This window comes from Cydia fagiglandana, chromosome Z, assembly GCF_963556715.1.
Source record: "Cydia fagiglandana chromosome Z, ilCydFagi1.1, whole genome shotgun sequence".
Classification (NCBI taxonomy): Eukaryota; Metazoa; Arthropoda; class Insecta; order Lepidoptera; family Tortricidae; genus Cydia; species Cydia fagiglandana.
The window spans coordinates 622,731-641,379 of NC_085959.1; the positions used below are offsets into that span (position 1 = coordinate 622,731).

Below are 18,649 nucleotides of genomic sequence, written 5' to 3' on the forward strand. Positions count from 1 at the left end.
ATAACGAAATGAGACACTGTATAGTTAAACATGTCTCGATTTGGATGTAATATTTTTTATAGTTTTCGCACATATCAACACATCTTATGAAACTTTGTATTTTGGGAGAAATAGTGAAAATCCACAATTCGTGCACAGTGACGCCATCTTTTGGCTGATAATCGGCATCCCATCCCTAGACATCCACCTTAACCTGTATAACTTTACGCATTCTACCATAGAATAAGTTGCACGCGGCACGCACTACCTCATCTGGTATATCGTCACATATCTTGACCAACCGATGATTGAATGAATTTAAATTCATTCACTGAGTGCTACCAATCCTGCTGAGCATGTATCCCCATTCTTGCCACGGTATAAAATCTGTCAAATTTGTTCGACACCAATCTTGTGTACGTTTAGCTTTGTGAGACGGGGCACTGTCTTGTTGAAAGCAATAATAGTCATCCCCAAACAACTTTCGGATATTTTCTAGCATATGACCCTGCAACACGTTCTGAATATAATAGTCGTAGTTAATTTTTACTCCCCGGTCAATGAACAGCAAGCAGTGGTAGTTTGCCCCTAGGTGATATGGCACGCCATACCATGACAGCCGACGAACGCTTTGAAACCGCTGTACGGCTAATTTGTCTACTGGAATATCCCTTAATGAAGCACCGTAAACACGATAATTTTGTTGATTGTGGCTATCTTGCAATTGAAACATCTTTTCGTCGGAAAAAATAATATCTTGCACGTTCGGAATTTTTGCTTGTATAAATTTACAACGAGCTGGGGTTCCGCGTCCATGTTGATAACAATATAAAAACAATAGATATCAAAGGTTAATGCATCACATTCGTATCGTATTCGTAAGTTGATTTAGTAAAGTGGTAGCTGGACTTGACAAATAGCCGCAATGGATGGGCGAGTGTTCACTGAAGAATGGTGAACCGCGTTGCAAGACTAATTCTTCACTAGCTGCACACTTGGCGCATATCCATAGGCGCGACGACTACCTACAATAATTAGCTAATAATAATTTGTCTTTATCTGTCATTTTGACTTATGCAATTGTAAGAAAGGTTTAAAACATAATTTAACTAAATCAGGCCCGTAAAGTGTTTTGAATAAGGGGGTCACACGTTAGTTTACTGCATAATGAACTATCAATAGTGTACCTTAAACAACATTAATGAACAAAAAACAAAACAATATTCTCGAGTCGACTTCGCTATTTTGTAGTTTAACCGTAAATGCAGTGTAAACGTGATATTTTCATAGGAATTTTACATTTATTATGACACAGCCACATATCGTTGTAAATGCAGAGTTAGCTTGGCCCGACTATGATTTGATAGGGGTAAATTGACATTTATAAATTTTGGCTACAATTAAATGACTTATACATATTTCGCATAACGCCCTTCCAAGACAGCTAAGGTAGAGTTCATAAATGCAATGATAAAATTGATTCAATTCATAAGTCCTAATTTCGTAAAGAGTTCACAGTAAAATTAAAATAAAGTATTAAGCGTCATCGACTAAATGTCCCTATTAAAATCATAAAACGTACTGTAATTAGATTTACAAAAACATTATTAATAATCCCGTATTTAGTTCTGTTCATTTCATCTACATACCTACATGCAGTAGAACGAACGGGCAAGGTGTTTAAAATGATTTTACCACACGTTTATCTGCGCGTGTGTAGATTATTCTGACCGGCTCGTCCGTTCAGCAACTTCTGCTGTACACTCGTCATCAGATATATCTGAGCGGCCAAGGTGCTCAAAAATATCTGAACATGCACACGGCAATATCTCTGGCATAAGCTGGCAAATACACACCGTAGGTACTGGATGGAAAGGTCAGAAGGTTAAGTACTATGACAACGTACGCCATAGCACTTGTAATCGTGGTTGGCGGCGCGGCGCGGCACGGGCCCGATATACCGACGACTTTAACGGTTCTTGGCGTTCGCGTTCAAGGGGTTAACATCTCGATGATACCTAGACGCTTTGTTTAGATATATCCTCCTATCCGCGTGTGGGATCTCCACTGGCCTGCGCTTCTGGATCACTGACTTCCTGAGGGGCCGATCTATTCGAGTTGTCCTTGATGGATGCTCGTCTGATCTTCTGGCTATTAACGCCGGGGTGCCTCAGGGCTCAGTCCTCTCTGCAACCCTCTTTCTGCTGCACATCAACGGTCTGCTCAAGCCTGGTATCTTTGGGTATGCGGATGACAGCACGGTTACAGAGAGATACCTTTCTAACGCGAGAGCCAGTGTAGGTGACATCGAAACCCTTAGAGAGACCATGGTGGAGCGGTTGAATTTGTCCTTGGAAGCCGTGTCCGAATGGGGCGAGGCCAACTTGGTTGGATTCAACGCCATCAAAACACAGGCGTGCCTATTCACCGCAAAACGGAGCCAGTTCACCTTGGCTCCCACTTTCCGGAAAGTGTCCCTTCCCGTGACCAACCATCTTGAGCTTCTTGGTCTAAGTCTAAAATCGAACCTAAACTTCGGGTCGACTATTGAGTCCAGGGCTAAAAACTGCTGCCAAGAAACTTGGTGTCCTATTTAAGGTGAGGCGGTACTTCACGCCGAGTCAGCTTCTCTCCTTATACCAAGCACAGGTCCGTTCGTGCATGGAATACTGCTGCCACCTTTGGGACGGTTCCGCCAAGTATCAGCTGGCGGCCCTGGACTCAATAGAGCGCCGGGCTCATAGACTTTTAGGCGATGACCCAGCTGCCAAATCGAAGTTACAGAGCCTCGATCATCGCCGAAGAGTCGCATGTCTATCGGTATTCTATCGGATACATTCTGGAGAGAGTGCACAAGAGCTGCATGACCTGATCCCACCTTCCTCTTTCCATGATCGGACGTCCAGGCGCGGGGAGCAAATGCATCCGTTCGTGGTTAATATTCCATTTGTCCGCATAAATCGATTTGCCTCGTCTTTTTTGGGACTTTTTTCGATCGGCGACGAATATTGGACCTCTGTTTTCTGCACAAGGTCGTAAATGGACAAATCAAATGCAGCAATCTACTTGAGAGAATCTGTATAACTGCACCTCATAATTATCCTGGGCGTCCCATAACGAAACCTTTCTCGGTGCCAGTAACTAGGACCAACCTCGGACTGCAGTCTCCCATGGTACGAATTTGCGCTGCTTACAATGCCTTTATAATACTGGAGTCAGTTACGGATCGCTGCCATATATGACCCAAAAATGTTATTAAGCTATGAGCTTCATCACATATGATCTCTGAGTAATTCTAAGCATTTCTAGCCTCGGAGGCGATAAGAAACGTGCGTCTAGTCGAGGAGGGCGGGTTACAAAAATGGCCGCCACCCGTCATCATTCAAAAAAATCTGTTTTGGTCTTAGTGGCTACTAGGGCAAGTTTGGTATCATTTTCGTATAAACCGAAGACGTAGAATTCATTGCTGATATTTGTTTTTTTTTCAGTTTCATAGTAATTTTGCAAGAAAAACGTAAAAAGATAAAAATTTGGGATGGAGGTTTTTGCTTCGAGAGCTAATAACTTTTGTATAGTGGCCAAAAGTGTCATACAAAAAATACTATAATAAAGCGCAATTCATGCAGCTTCTAAACATATACATGTTTTTCACGCCACTGTTCGGAAATGTGGCAATAGATGGTCTAAAACCAAGCTGGAAAGTAGGCAATAGCTGTAGCACCTGAACCACCACTACTACAATGTTTCATTGTTATCATCATCTGTCATTGGTGACAGTTCGCTACAGCAATGAGTATCATTTAAAACAATAAAAACAATAAAAGGTCTTTTTTTGCGCAACTTTTTCCTTCAAAAATAAAATTAGGTTATTTATAGAACCAATTTCTTGTTAAAAAAAAAAGAAATGACATAACCATTCACTTCATTTTTTTTAACAATTATCCATTCAGTTCACGCTTAAGGCGTTTTTGACTTTTGTAGCTGTTTGTGGTTTTTTTTAGCAAAAACGCTTCTAATTTTCGAGGCTGTTTGAAGCAAATAAGAGAAAAACGCCTCTTAAAAGTGGTAAAAAAAGCGGGATCTGAAAATACTTACTGAATTGGATAGTGTAAATTGTGTTTGACTAAAAAATATAAGAAACTCGTATCTACGCTCGCTATAAAAATGAGTTCTTCTAGTGAAGAAAATGATATTCTTACGCTGACGCACCTAGGTACCGAAATTCAAGAGACAGTACAGGCAGTGGCTAGTAATTTGCTACCAGAGAAATCGCGGGCTAGTACTTATAGTTATGCAAATGTTTTCTTATTTCCTCGCAGTAGTCGTGAAAAGCACTATGTAATGCCTCGGCCGGAAACGCTAAAGATGGTCTCGTATTATTCGAGGGCCTCCACTAACGTGTCGGCCCTCGAACGCACTCGTCCATCTTTTAGCGGTTTTCCGTCCTCTCCTACAATGTACTATAGTAATATCCTACTGCAAAAAGATGGTGAAAAAATTATTAAATGACCGCAGCGCGGGTAGTTGAACTCTCGCTAGGCGGCGTTTATCTTACAAAATGGTCGAGTACGAGTATCTACGTAGGTAACTATGCTTACTTTGCTAGATTTTATGATGACGAATAAAATGCTTTCTGTATACTTAATGTCCGCAGTTTCCAGTACACAGACATAATTCTGGTATAGGTTAAAAAAATAGACACAGGTATCCCCATGTCTAAAGAGGAGGGCGGCTCGCTTAACAAATAAGATCATGTACAACCGCAATTTCAGGTTGGGTTAGGTTCGTTAGTTACCTTTTATCCCTCAGAGCAGAAAATAGAAGCCCCGCGAGGCGGGGCTTCGTTGGTTTGTCACCAAGTCATACTTGCATAACCTATATTAGTATGACAAATATACATAGCTGTTATGATTTCTAAATGTAAGCTCTCCGCATAATAGTTATTTGTTTTACAAGGGGGCAAAGTTATTGTTTAACCGCTCGTGCTAATATTGATACCCGATCAAGCGAAAGATTTCAAAATTGAACCACGAGCGTAGTGAGTAGTTCGAAAAATGGAATCTTGAGCGTTGTAAGGGTTTCAAAGAACGAGGGTTAAACAAAATTTGCCGCCGAGTGAAACACAGAATTTTTCACCACACCAACCTGAAGCAAATATTAAATGTAAAATATCAAACAAAATCAAGTCCAAATGAATGTTATGTGCAGGTTGAAGTTATATATTAAAAACAACAAGTAAGTACCTATAAAATTACTTAAAGTGAGTTATAGCATGAAAATTATCGTGAAAATAAATATTTTGCCTCTTCCTAAGTAGTACAATTTCTCTCATAAATAGTGTTTTAAGCAAAAATAAGAGCGCTATTTTATTAGAATAAATTCATTTATAATAGTTATTTCTCGGACCCAATTTTGGACCCGGGTATATCCTTAAACTACGTTCAAAAGAGAGGTATGGGCACTGTAAATGTCATCTCGCTTTGTGTGGTAGGGCACAGCACAGCGGATGTCATTCCAGATCTATCCGAGCAGAGCCCAACTGGGGAAGTACGTACTTACCTCCACCTTACAGAAAACACCGGTCAAATAACACTAGGCCCCACTCAAATCGTTGCAAGTGCATTAAAATTAAAGTGCATAAAATTATGTCTGTATGATGAATTATGTCTGGATGAAAGTATTTTATTCGTCATCATAAAATCTAGCAAAGTAAGCATACCTACGTAGATACTCGTACTCGATCATTTTGTAAGATAAACGACGGTCCGCAAGATAAACGAAAGTCCAACTACCCGCGCTGCGTGACCGCAGTAATATTACTCAACGTGTGTATGTTTAGAATCTGCATGAATTACGCTTTATTATAGTATTTTTTATATGATATTTTTGGCTACTATACAAAAGTTATTAGCTCTCAAAGCAAATATCTCCATCCTAAATTTTCATCTTTTTACGTTTTTCTTGTAAAATTACTATGAAGCTGAAAAAAACAAATATCAGCAATGAATTCTACGTCTCCGGTTTATACGAAAATGATACCAATCTTGCCATAGTAGCCACCAGGACCAGAACAGATTTTTTTGAATGATGACGGGTGGCGGCCATCTTTGTACCCCCCCTCCCCTTACTGCCTCCCAGGCTTGAAATGCTTAGAATTACTCAAAGATCATATGTGATGAAGCTCATAGCTTAATAAAATTTTTTTGGGTCAACTTCATAACTGACTCCGCTATAAAAGAAAGGGATGACATCGACATTTTTAATGACCGTTTACCCGCGTTCAAAAACTAAATAATGGAAAAAAAAACGTAAATACGTGAATAATTTTATATTTTGTTACTCATTCTTTCATTATAAAAAAAGAGATCCGTGTTGTTTGTAGTTTTATAGTTATAGTTAATTAATTAGTATAATTCTTAGATTTAATTGTATAGTTTTAGGTTAAGTTTGATCTCACTGTAATACTTGATGTGGGTGTAAAAAAAAAGGACGGCTAAGGAATGGAATGCGCTCCCGTCATCTGTATTCCCTGAGAAATATGACCTCGGTCTCTTTAAAGCTAGAGTGAATAGGCCATTACTGAACCGGTGAGCTCCCTCTTAGGCTCTGTCTTCACTTTCCATCAGGTGTGACTAGAGCCAATCGCCGATCAGTTTATTATAATAAAAATAAAAAGTATTAGTGAACACCTTGGCCGCCCCGACAGTGATTGCACACCGACGTTCATTAGGCGTCATCCATTAATTACGTCACACGTTTAGGGGGGGGAGGGGGTCAAGAAAATGTGACATGTTGTGACATGTGGGAGGGGGTAGTCACACACATTGTGACGTCACTTTAACTTCATCACTATTCATCAGTAACCGAAAATTAATTTATATTTATTTATTCGCTGTTAATTTAAATAATGAGGTTTTGGAAGTAGGTAATTTTCGTTCCTAATTGGTTTTGTGTTACTAATAGTTGTGTTTGCTCAGAGCAAAAAAGGTCAACCACGGCGTTGCATGAACAAGAGATTTCCTTTAGCAGGATTGGTCCTTAGGACCCATAGGCCAAGCAATAAGAAGTTATAGAGGGAAATGCTAGGAACACAATTTTTGACTCCGTAGCTTTGTTTGGACTAGTTAGGAGGGGAACATATCAAAAGTCCCCGGCCGTAGCCCCGGTGCTGGGGGGTAGAGGGGGGAAAGAAGGTCTCATTTTTCGGTTTTTCACTTATATCTTGGAAACTTTGCGTCTTAACGACATGACTACTAAGACAAACCAAAAGCTGATAAAATTTGTTACAAGTTTTATTCAGTCAAGTTTTTCGATATCTTTAATAGTTTTTGAGATTTCCGCTCTTGAAAGTTTATTTAAGGCTTTCAATTTTATCTTGATATCTACATTAGTGAAGCTCTTAGGCCGTGTTTGGAATCATTTTCGTATAAGTCGGGGGTGCTGAATTCATTTTTGGTATCACATTGACACCATTCCTAAGAAAAAACACGTAAACTTTAAACAAATATCTTTTTTTTTAATTCCTCTTCACGCTTAAACCGCTCAACCGATTTAATTGAAATTTGGTGTACAGATATTTCGAGTCCCAAGACAGGACATAAGATATGTTTTATCTCAATAATCATCCTTTAAAGTTGTGAAATGGAGTATGGGGGGAATTCAACTTCGTCGACGAAACTGAATTCCTGAGGTTAATACTGCTTAAGGTAAGGTTTGAAGTCATGTTTGGTATCATTTTCATCTAAATCACAGATGTATACCACCCCAAATTTCATCTAAACCGGTTCAGCGGTTATTGACTCTCCATACAAACTTCCACCCACTTTTCACACCCTCAAAAGATGTTTTTGGTTATAAAAACTATCTTATGTCCTTTGTCGAGACTGAAACTATTTCTATACCAAATTTCAACGAAATTGGTTCTGCTGTTTAGCGTGAAGAGGGATTTAAAAAAATATGTTTTTTTAAATTTTGGTTTTACTTCGAAATAGTGTCAATGTGATACCATAAATGAATTCAGCACCCCCGATTTATACGAAAATGATACCAAACATGGCCTAACAGCTTCACTGATGTAGATATCAAGATAAAATTAAAATCCCTAAATAAACTTTCAAGAGCGGGTATCTCAAAAACTATTCAAGATATCGAAAAAATTGACTGGATAAAACTTGTAACTAATTTTATCAGCTTTCGGTTTGTCTTAGTAGTCATGTCGCTAAGAAGCAAAGTTTCCAAGATATCAATGAAAAACCGAAAAATTCGACCTTCTTACCCCCCTCTACCCCCCAGCACCGGGGTTACAGCCGGGGACTTTTGATATGTTCACCTCCTAACTAGTTCAAACAAAGTTACGGAGTCAAAAATTGTGTTCCTAGCATTTCCCTCTACAACGTTTTTTGAGCATTCATTTCCTGACCTACCAAGGATGGATTTAAGAAGTGGAGCCACCCAGATTTTTCATGCAGGTGGGGGTGGGGGGGTTTTAAGCGTCTGCGACGTTTGAGGTTAATAATTCTTTAAGTTTAGGTTCTAAGTCAAGTTTAGTATCATTTTCAACTAAATCAAAGATGTAGACATAGATTTCACTCATTCTGTCTCACTCAGTGAGCAAAATGCGATTTTGCTCACTGAGTGAGACAAAATGACTCAGTGAGCAAAATCGCATTTTGCTCACTGTTTTTAAGAAGCAAAGTACCCTTGTTCGAGCTGCTGAGGTGAAAAAGATATTGTTCTGTTTACGGATGTCTGAAGAACAGGCAAGCAGAAATAACATTTTATTAAATTCCGGATGATATTGAAAGGTGAATTTAAACTTTGAAACACAACATAAACTAAGTAATCAAATTCGATAACTAATTCGTTTTGTTTGCATAAAACTAAAGCGCTTTAGACCAATTTAAAATGATTATTGGAGGCCCCGAAACAATATTAGGCACTGACCGACATATTTTCAAAGGAATACGGCTGTGGCATACCTACCTACTTCCGTAAGAATCAGACATACTATCTCCTGATAATAAAAATATGTTTACAGAATCAACATTTGTAATTCCTACATATTAATCTTAAAAATAATAAATCGGTAGGTATAGGTAGGTACAAAAACTTGTCAACTTTCAACCCTGTGCCAACACTCACAGCTCGGTCATAAAACTGCGGCGCGCAAGGAAGATTCACGGTTCGTGCGCGGTTACGTAGGTATATAAGTTTCAATTTTGCTTGCAGGCGGCGAGTATAGGTATAATTTTATACCTAAATGTGACTTTTGTGAAAGAGTGAATTTTCTGTACGGTAGTACTACGAGGGGCAAACTGAAAGTGTTTAGAATAGAAAAAGCTGAAGTAATTAGGACGTTACTCTTTATTTTAATGCGTGCTTTATCTCTTTCTGACCACGCGTACAAATTTTCATTAGGATAGGATTACCCTGAAGCGCACACAGCTCATTCTTCCTATGCCTTTTTTGTATGGCGATTTTAGGTCCTCGGAGGTTTTGTATGAAATTCATGAGGTACCCATCGGGATTCAAGCTTTTTTGACACTAAATAATTTAAGCAAGATTTTTTTAACAGTGTCATATGAATACTGAGGGATATCAAAAACTACTGATATACAATTTTTTGCCAGTTTTTTTATTAACCGCACAACTGTGCGATGTAAACTTTTGACGTCACTCTCGAATGACATGCTTCTCTATGATCATCCGTTGAATAACTACAAAAGCGATTAAATGTGTAATTTAAAAAATAAACAGACGGACAAGAACTAGGCTTCATTATGAAACTATAACTGAAGCCTACTGTAACTCTGTTGTTGGCTGAGCCCACAATGAAAATCGTTATAAATAGTAATACGAAAAAATTCTTAGGTCGAAATTGGAATATCGCTCGACGTAGAATTTCCAAATTGCCATCAATCCTGAAACACAGATAACGACCAAATTGCATATACTTACCTCAAAAAAAGTATAAAGAGTTATATTTTCATAAATAATATGCCTCTTTTTGTTATATGATCTCTAAGTAGCCTTTTCTAAGAACTTTCAGAGTTGCCTACGTATTAGTTATTCTGTGGTCACACCAGGTGGATTAGCAAAATGTGACCGAATGTGACAAGGAGGGGGGAGGGGTCAAAAAACCTAGAAATTCGTGTGACGTAATTAATGGATGATCCCTTACATGACGATTGGCTGACTTCGACATTGGACGACGAGTCATGTATTGGACATAAGTAATTGACATCGGGCCCAGTATTGGACATGTGCATAGATGAAAGTCTTGTGACGGTAAAATGACTTGGATCCAAACGGTTGTGGCGTGCGTTTTGATGATTAAAAGACTATTTATTGAGTGGTGCTGTAATAGGCATGTTGACAAGTTTCTAGAACTGTATTCATTTTATAGATAGACACGTAATTATTACAAAAAAAAATATTTAAAATTTTTATTCATTAATGTTAAATACTAAATAGAGCTTAATTAGTTTAGTGTTTAAAGTTTGAGCCTAAACGCTCCAAGCTGTCACGTGACGTCACTAACAGATAAATAAACAAACTGCTGCCAAAATGTCAGTCCTAGCGTAGAACAAAAGCTGTAGTATTTAATTTATCTCTCTTTCTAAAAGTTCACTATTACGTAAATATATAAGCTAAAATAATGAATAACAAGTTGTACATTTCTTATGCAGTGCCTATGAGTAAAAGAACAACAATCAAGACCCTAGAGTATAAAACAAATATTTGTTACATGATACTTACGTTGCAGTTACGGATTTTGAATTGAATGATATTGTTACTTGCGAACTATATGTATGCATATTACGTTCAGCGATAATAAAACCATTTCAAAAATGAATCACAATAACTGATTTCACACAAAAACACTTACAGTTACAATTTAAAATGAATTATTATGATACAATTAAAATTGTGAGCGCAAATATAGTGGGCCCAGATATAACTTTAAAAAATTTTTTTTTCTTTCCGACAGCCAACATGGCGATGATAGTTCCATTCAGCCAAATTATTAAAAAGATTTTGGTGAGATATCATATTATATAACATTTTATTTATTTAATAACAAATAAATATTTTTTTTTTATCATGTAATAATATTTTTTGTACGTAATAAATGTCTATTGTCGAAATAAAAAATACATACAGTATTTGAACATCCAAACTCTTTGGCGGTGTCGTACGGATTACGGTCAGGTTTGACGACTAGTCTGTGGTGATTCTCATGTCATGACGTCACGCGCTCCGATTGGCGTTTGCAGTCACGTGATACTTTTAAATACTTTTGATTATTTTTAATTAATTTATTACGCATATTTACACTTGCAAAATATGATTTCAGCATTCTAATATTTCCTGCTATGGTAAAAAAAAACATAACATGTTATATATTCGCGATTCATGTCAACATGCCTATTGCCAGTTTGTTTGATCTATTAATTTATCTACATTCTTTCTTGTATAATGATACAATAATTATATCGACGTGGAGATGAGAATGGACTTAGTTTTTGACACATGCATGATACGTGTTTTAGGATGGTAGGTATTCCACCTGTTGTTTTTTTTTTCGCGATTTCGGGATTGGTCCCATAGTAAACGTTGCTCCGTACAATCCCAAAACTTCTCTGGCAACGGGAATGCGCTTATTTTTTGGCCACCCGTGTCGGGCCCAGTTACGGACACAATGCCGGCGAGTAAGATGTGGTCGTGTCGTCACTCAGCGTTTGAATGTGACGTAGAGCAAGTATTTGACATGTGTATGATACTACCGGGGTGTTTAAGGTACTGTATAAATCTAGTTTGTGACGTAGAACAGTGGGCCTAGTTATTGTCAACACGTAGCCGAGTTCGTAGCACATGCATAGATGCCGGGCCCAGTAACGGACATATCTAGTGTTTAACGTAAGCATAGATGAGAATGCCGGCCAGAATGACGCCGAAGGTGATGGTAAGCGGTTTGTACAAGGACCTCTTGAGGTGGTGCCAGCGCTCGGCGTCGCGCGCGCGCCGCTTGACGGCGGAGACGCGCTCGGCGAGCTCGCGGACGCGCCGCCGCCGCAGCGCCGCCGCCGGCTCGCCGCCGCTGGAATATAATGCGAACGTTAAGCTTTTCACCGCAACCACTGTTTGTTAAACCATAACAGAATGTATTCTAGTTATGTCGACGCTTATCATGAATAGTGACACAAAACAAAATGAAATGCCATTCGACTTTAAATCTTACCAGTAAAAGATAGAATAATAAATGCAATAGCATTTCATTTTTAGGGGTCTCTATTGTTTCCCAAATAGTTTTAAGTCATAATGTATTGTTTGTCCGAATTTTCCTTAGTCATAATTGGTTTTTCTCAGAAACGCGTAACTTTTCAGGATTGCCACAAAACAAACCTAACCTAACCTAACCTATCTATAGCATAATCTTAGGAAAATCCCGAAAAGTTAACGGTTTGAGTTTTATGACTAACGATAATATGTCAAACAATACATTATGACTTAAAACTTTATGGGAAACAAAGGGACCCCCATTTTTACTTCTACCACTGTTCATGATAAGCAACGATGTGTGGACCCGCCCATTAAGAGAAACGCATAAAAATGTATTCGAACGAATTCATATCACTACCGAATGTCGGATAATCCAGAAAATGGTCTCTGACATAAGAAAATAACGAGTGATTTTCGCAGCTAACCGACATTCTGCAGTGATTCGAAGTTATATATTTTTGCACGCTTATTTCTCCTTTGTGTGGTTATGAAACAAATTGGGTTATATGTATTATAATTAGTCTCCTTAGAGTCGGTGTAGTCACCTCTCGGGCGGAGGCGGCTCCTCCTCGTCGTCGGCGGACGAGGCGGGCGAGGCGTCCGGCGCGGGCGAGGCAGGCAGGCTGTCGTCAGAAGACGCCTCCGCGGTAAACTGATGCATGTCGCCTGTAAGCATATTTAAATATATATATATATATGTGCAATAATAATAATTTAAATATATATATATATATAATGTGTAGAAAAGGCATTCTCTTCCAGTCAACCTTAAGGCTAACCAGAGAGAGCGGTGCTATTATATATAGGCAATATGGAGATCTTTTCGTCGTAGTTTGGGCCTGAAGAGCCTTACATCTTTTATTAATGATATAAAAACGGGCATTCGTCTTATGATGGAAAGATACGAATGAAGTGTATGGTTTATAAAAAAAGTTTAAGGTGGATGTCTAGGGATGGGATGTAGTCATGCTTGTTATGAAAAAAAAGCTGCACTTTAGGAGGAAAGCAAGCCGCTTTGCACGATGATAGTGGAGGCCCATCAAAACATTTTTTTTTCGAAGAACCAGTAATTTCGTCCTTTAGGAGCCGAGGTGAAGCGAGGTCTATTAAAAACAGAAAAAAAAATCTACAAGTTTCTACGATTTCGTTAAATTTGGTGTCAATTGAAAGAAAAGTAATTTTTTTATTATAAAAAAAATAAAAACAAAATATTTTTATACAAATATAGTGTGAAAAGATTGATAACCTATTTTTTCTTTTACGGTTTATTTGTGCAAATAGTGTCTTCCACATTGACTAATGTTTAGAAAAAAGTACTAAACCATAAAATTAAATACATTTTTCATAATACACTGAAAACCGCATCAAAATCGGCTAAGCAGTTTATGAGATCCATGTTTCAGAAGTTGGCTTAGTTTTATTTATTTATTTTATAGACCAAGAAGCACGTAAATCATAGTAAATGTTCAGTATCTAATGTGTATCTATTTTAAAAATATATGTATATATTCACAAAAACCGGCCACGTGCGAGTCGGACTCGCGCACGAAAGGTTCCGTACCACTATGCAAAAAACGGCATAAAAAATGCGTTTGTTGTATGGGAGCCCCACTTAAATATGTATTTTATTCTGTTGTTAGTATTTATTATTATAGCGGCAACGGAAATACATCATCTGTGAAAATTTCAACTGCCTAGCTATCACGGTTCATGAAATACAGCCTGGTGTTTACCAGTTCTGTACGTTTGGACAGACGGACTTACAGATGGACAGCGGAGTTTTAGTAATAGGGTCCCCGTTTTTACCCTTTGGGTACGGAATCCTGAAAAAGTCTATTCGCCGTCATTCGTACTTGGCTCACATGGTACGCTGCATGCAAAGTATGTTTGTGAAGTGCAGCTTGAGTTGAGGGAAGGTTAGTTACAAGTTTGTTCTTTACTGTAAAAAACCGTTCAGTGCTCTGCATGTGCATCATACAATTTAATGAAATGGTTTCTAGGGGACCAAATAAGCTTATAAAGGCAGCTACTTCAGGATGCTACTGGACGCTGGACATCCGACAGGCGTGTTGGAGTCTCAGGGCCTAAATTGACACTGCTTCCGTGAGCGCGAAAACACAGCCTCATTTGGGATGCGACGTGTGTAAGCACACTTGCCCCTTAACACCTCAGGCCACAGGGCGAGTCGGAGCAGCCGCCGAAAAGGCAGCAAAACTTAAACGAGCGAAATATTCCAATTTGGAGCCTGCCTACGAATTTGTACATACATACGAGTAGGTACCAGTAGCCGTAGAGACAAGCGGCTCTGAGTGTTCTGAGGCAAAAAACTATCAATAAGTTAGGACAATAATGCCTACGTGAAAAAAGGAGCGACCCCAGGGTCGGCGCATCTTTAGTGCAAGACACATCGTTAGCCACACAGCGAAGCAACGCGAGCAGCGTTATAGGCACGAGTTCATCGGAACCATCGGAAAGTACTGCAAGTTTCCGGCCCTAATTCTGCATCCAAAAAGGAGTCAGACAGGATAATCGACCCACTATCTCCAAAGCTGTTTACCTCCTGCCTACAGGAAATCGTCCAGAAACTGGTGGCTAAATGGTAAACAAAGGGCATTGACGTCGGCGAAATAAGGTTGACATTGACAAACCTGCGTATGTACAGTCAGTATGAAATAGATAGTGACGGCTAAAGTAGCCAAATATATCGTAATATAACTTTGTTGCCATAGAAATAAGGATGTGTTCCGATATATTTGGCGATATATTTGGGTATTGGAGAGACCAAAGCGGCTGAGCTTCCGTGGCTCGGACACAGAGAATGGGAGAGGATCGAGCCGTGAAGAGAGCGTACTTGGGACAACGAAATGAGAGACATCCGATTGGACGTCCTAGGTACCGCAAAAACGATGTCGTTGTTCAAGACCTGCTCAACCTCGGCCATAGCGACTGGCGAGAGCAATTGCAAGACCGACAGTACACCGTAGTAAGTATTATTAATACCCGGAAAGGAAAATGGGGACTACCTACGTTTTAAATTGTATGAAAAGGCGATTTATGGGCGGTGGTCGTCCACATTCATCTTAAGGCGGAAATTTATCTAATGAACGTTTTTGCTGACTGTACTGAGCTTATAAAAATAAATAATAATTTAAAAAAATATTATCTTGCCTTTTTTCAAATGACATTATTTATTGAAAAATATGCGAATTAAGTTATCTAAATAACGGTTACAAATAAGAAGTCCCTATCACAGAGTTATGAACCCTGGCAGGGTTGAATACATAATAATGTCGATATTTAACTAAACATAAGACAAACTCTTTATTTCATTTACGCGAGCGGAGCCGCGGGCCCGCCTAGTTGTCTATAGAAGTCTATATATATCTACGCAAAATTACTATACTGTAGGTAGATAAATCCGCCCCGGCTTCGCAAGGGTTACACAAAACCTTTACAAATCACACGCCTACTAAACCACTCTATTGATAGATGAAAACCACATGAAAATTCTGTCAGTAGTTTTGAGTTCATCGCGAACATACACACAGACTGACGCGGCGATCAAACTTGTCCATTTGAGGTTAACTATTGTAGGTTTTTGACTCATAGACAATTCGCGTTGTAGTTTATCTACAGTATATCTATCCATTTTGCGTAGGCATTTGCTTCCGGACCCTCCCTCATGTACTTACCAAGCGAAGCGCTGACGGGTATGGAGGGTAGGGGCCTCTTAGGGGCCCTGGAGAGGCTCTCGCCGCGCGGGGGGGGCGGCGGGGGGGGCTCCTCTTCGTCGGGCACTGATGAGTATATGCTTTCTTCCATTTGAGGTTCCTTCTGAAAAATATTTTTGTTAAAAATTAGTATGGAATAAATTTAAAAAGGTTCCAGTTTTTGAATCTTACACAGACAGGACCCATCACTCATACATTCTGTATAAAATTAATTAACTTTTTGAAATAGGCTCGAAGTTCGCGTAGATCCGCCTCCACCATGTCGCACCAGCGATACCTGGGGCGTCCGATAGGACGTCTTCCTGCTGGACGGCCCACGTATGCTCTTTTCACGTTCCGATCTTCATCTATTCTCTCGAGATGGCCCAACCAACGGAGTCTGTGAGCTTTAGTCTCTCCCATGATTTTTTATTTATTTATTTGAAAACAATATACAGCATTACAGTCGAAACCAAATCACTGTACACATCAGATTACAGAATACATAATGTATTTACAAAATTTAGGAAAATCAGATCACAATCAACTTTCGTCCATCATCTGACAGCACCGCAGACACAGATGATGTTAGGTTCAGCCACTAGGACTTCGATCTCACGGTTCTTAAGGACTGACCAGCTTCCGTCCGGTCTTTTTTTTGGGTCCAGTATCTTACGGAGGATCCTCCTCTCGGCCACTAGCAGCATGTTTTCTTACTTGAGTGTCAGTGTCCACGCTTCATCCGTAGGTTATGATTGGGCGAGCAATTGGCGAGAGGTCGCACAGGACCGAGAAAAGTGGCGCTGTCTTGTGTCGGAGGCCAAGTCTCATTTTGGGTCGCTGAGCGAACGGAGCGAGTGTGAGGGTCACTTTTTGAGATTATAAGTATTCATTTTGGTGTGTGTGTGTGTGTGTAAAGCGCAGTAAGGGGTAATAGCGGAAGCAGTTATAAAGTTGACCCAAAATTTTTTTATTAAGCTATGAGCTTCATCACATATGTTCCTTGAGTAATTCTAAGCATTTCAAGCCTGGGAGGCAATAAGAAATGTGCGTCTACTTGGATTTGTAATGGATTCAAACTTTCAACCCCTTTTTAACCCTGTTAGGGGATGAATTTTACAAAACGCTGAAATTACTTTTCCTGTCTTTTAATAATATCCCCAAATACATAGATTCAAGTCCCGCGTTCGAAATTTTTTTTGATATCCATACAAACTTTCGACCCCTTTTTCACCACCTTAGGGGATGAATTTTCAAAAACGCTGAAATTAGTTTTCTTGTATTTTAATAATATATCTTTTTACTAAGTTTCAAATTCCTATCTTAAAATAAAACTTGAACCCCATACAAACTTTCATCTCCTTTTTAACCCCCTTAGGGGTTGAATTTCTCAAAATTGCTTCTTATCTCTTGTACAATTTATAAATGTAATCTAGAGTGCAAATTTCAACTTTCTATCTTTTGTAGTTTCGGCTCTGCGTTGATGAATCAGTCAGTCAGTCAGGACACTTGCATTGTACCCCACCCTCCCCGACTAGACGCACGCTTCTTTTTGCCTCCCAGGCTAGAAATGCTTAGAATTACTCAAATATCAGATGTGATGAAGCTCATAGCTTAATAAAAAAAATTTGGGTCATGTATGGCAGCGATACATAACTGATTCCAGTATAATGAGCCCCATGGGCTTAACACATCCTTAACCTTTTGAACGGCAGACGGCGAAGGAATATGCCACCACGCCACGTCAGGCAATCACGATTATTTCAGCGAAATTTAACTTTACGGAGTCCCGCGTAAGTCCCGACTGTCAAAGGCGTTCAAAAGGTTAAGATTTAACTACGTATATATCAATAACTACTGAACGGATTTTCATACGGTCTTCACCTATCAATAGATACATTATTGATATAGAGTGATTCTTGAGGAAGGGTTAGGTGTATAATATATTCGTGCGAAGTAGTTAGTCAATGTTAGTAAGTATCAAGTAGCACGCCTGAAACACAGGGAATCCTAGTTCAGGCACATGTAAACTAACACTATTTTTAAGTCTTTGTTTTATATGGATGTAACCATGAAATAAGTGTGTTTTTAAATACATTATAACATTATGTTTATGTTTATAACTAACGTAGTCAGGGTCGAGTCGCTTGGCACCCTCAATGATGGCCTGGTAGGAGAAGCGCAACTGGTCCGGGGTCTGAATGAGCCCCATGCGGTCCTTCCGCATCTCCAGGAGAACCTGCTGGACGCTCAACTTCTCTATGCCCTCGTTTTCAATCTGTAAACAACGGATACAATTAGATATTCATATCATAGTTAATAGAATCAGGCGTTACTTTGCGGAAATCCATATTAATTAAAACCAAAAATTTTACTTTGCTAATCCACGAAAAGATAACGTGCTAGTCAACTAATATAACAAACCACCACCAAAAGAACAATACTCGACACGTGTTTCGCCTCTCTACGAGGCATCCTCAGGAGAGAGGCGAAACACGTGTCGAGTATTGTTCTTTTGGTGGTGGTTTGTTATATTTATTTGTGTAGTTATTCTTGCGGTGGGAGGATGGAAACATTAATTACATGTAAAAAATACACAAGTAAGTATAACGGGTTAGCACTGATTGACTAGCACGTTATCTTTTCGCGGATTAGCAAAGTAATATTTTTGGTTTTTG

General features: G+C 39.1%; 1 protein-coding gene across 2 annotated transcripts in view; it reads right to left on the minus strand.

Moving 5' to 3' along the window:
• The window catches only part of LOC134678967 (tyrosine-protein phosphatase non-receptor type 61F-like), a 70,077-nt gene that overhangs the window by 37,318 nt on the left and 14,110 nt on the right, over positions 1-18,649 (minus strand). For both annotated transcript variants that reach the window (XM_063537725.1, XM_063537724.1), the window contains exons 6-9: positions 18,100-18,249; positions 15,954-16,095; positions 12,807-12,927; positions 11,966-12,079 (exon numbers count right to left, since the gene is read on the minus strand). In XM_063537725.1, coding sequence (XP_063393795.1) covers positions 11,966-12,079; positions 12,807-12,927; positions 15,954-16,095; positions 18,100-18,249 — 527 coding nt within the window. The remainder of the gene's footprint in view (positions 1-11,965; positions 12,080-12,806; positions 12,928-15,953; positions 16,096-18,099; positions 18,250-18,649) is intronic.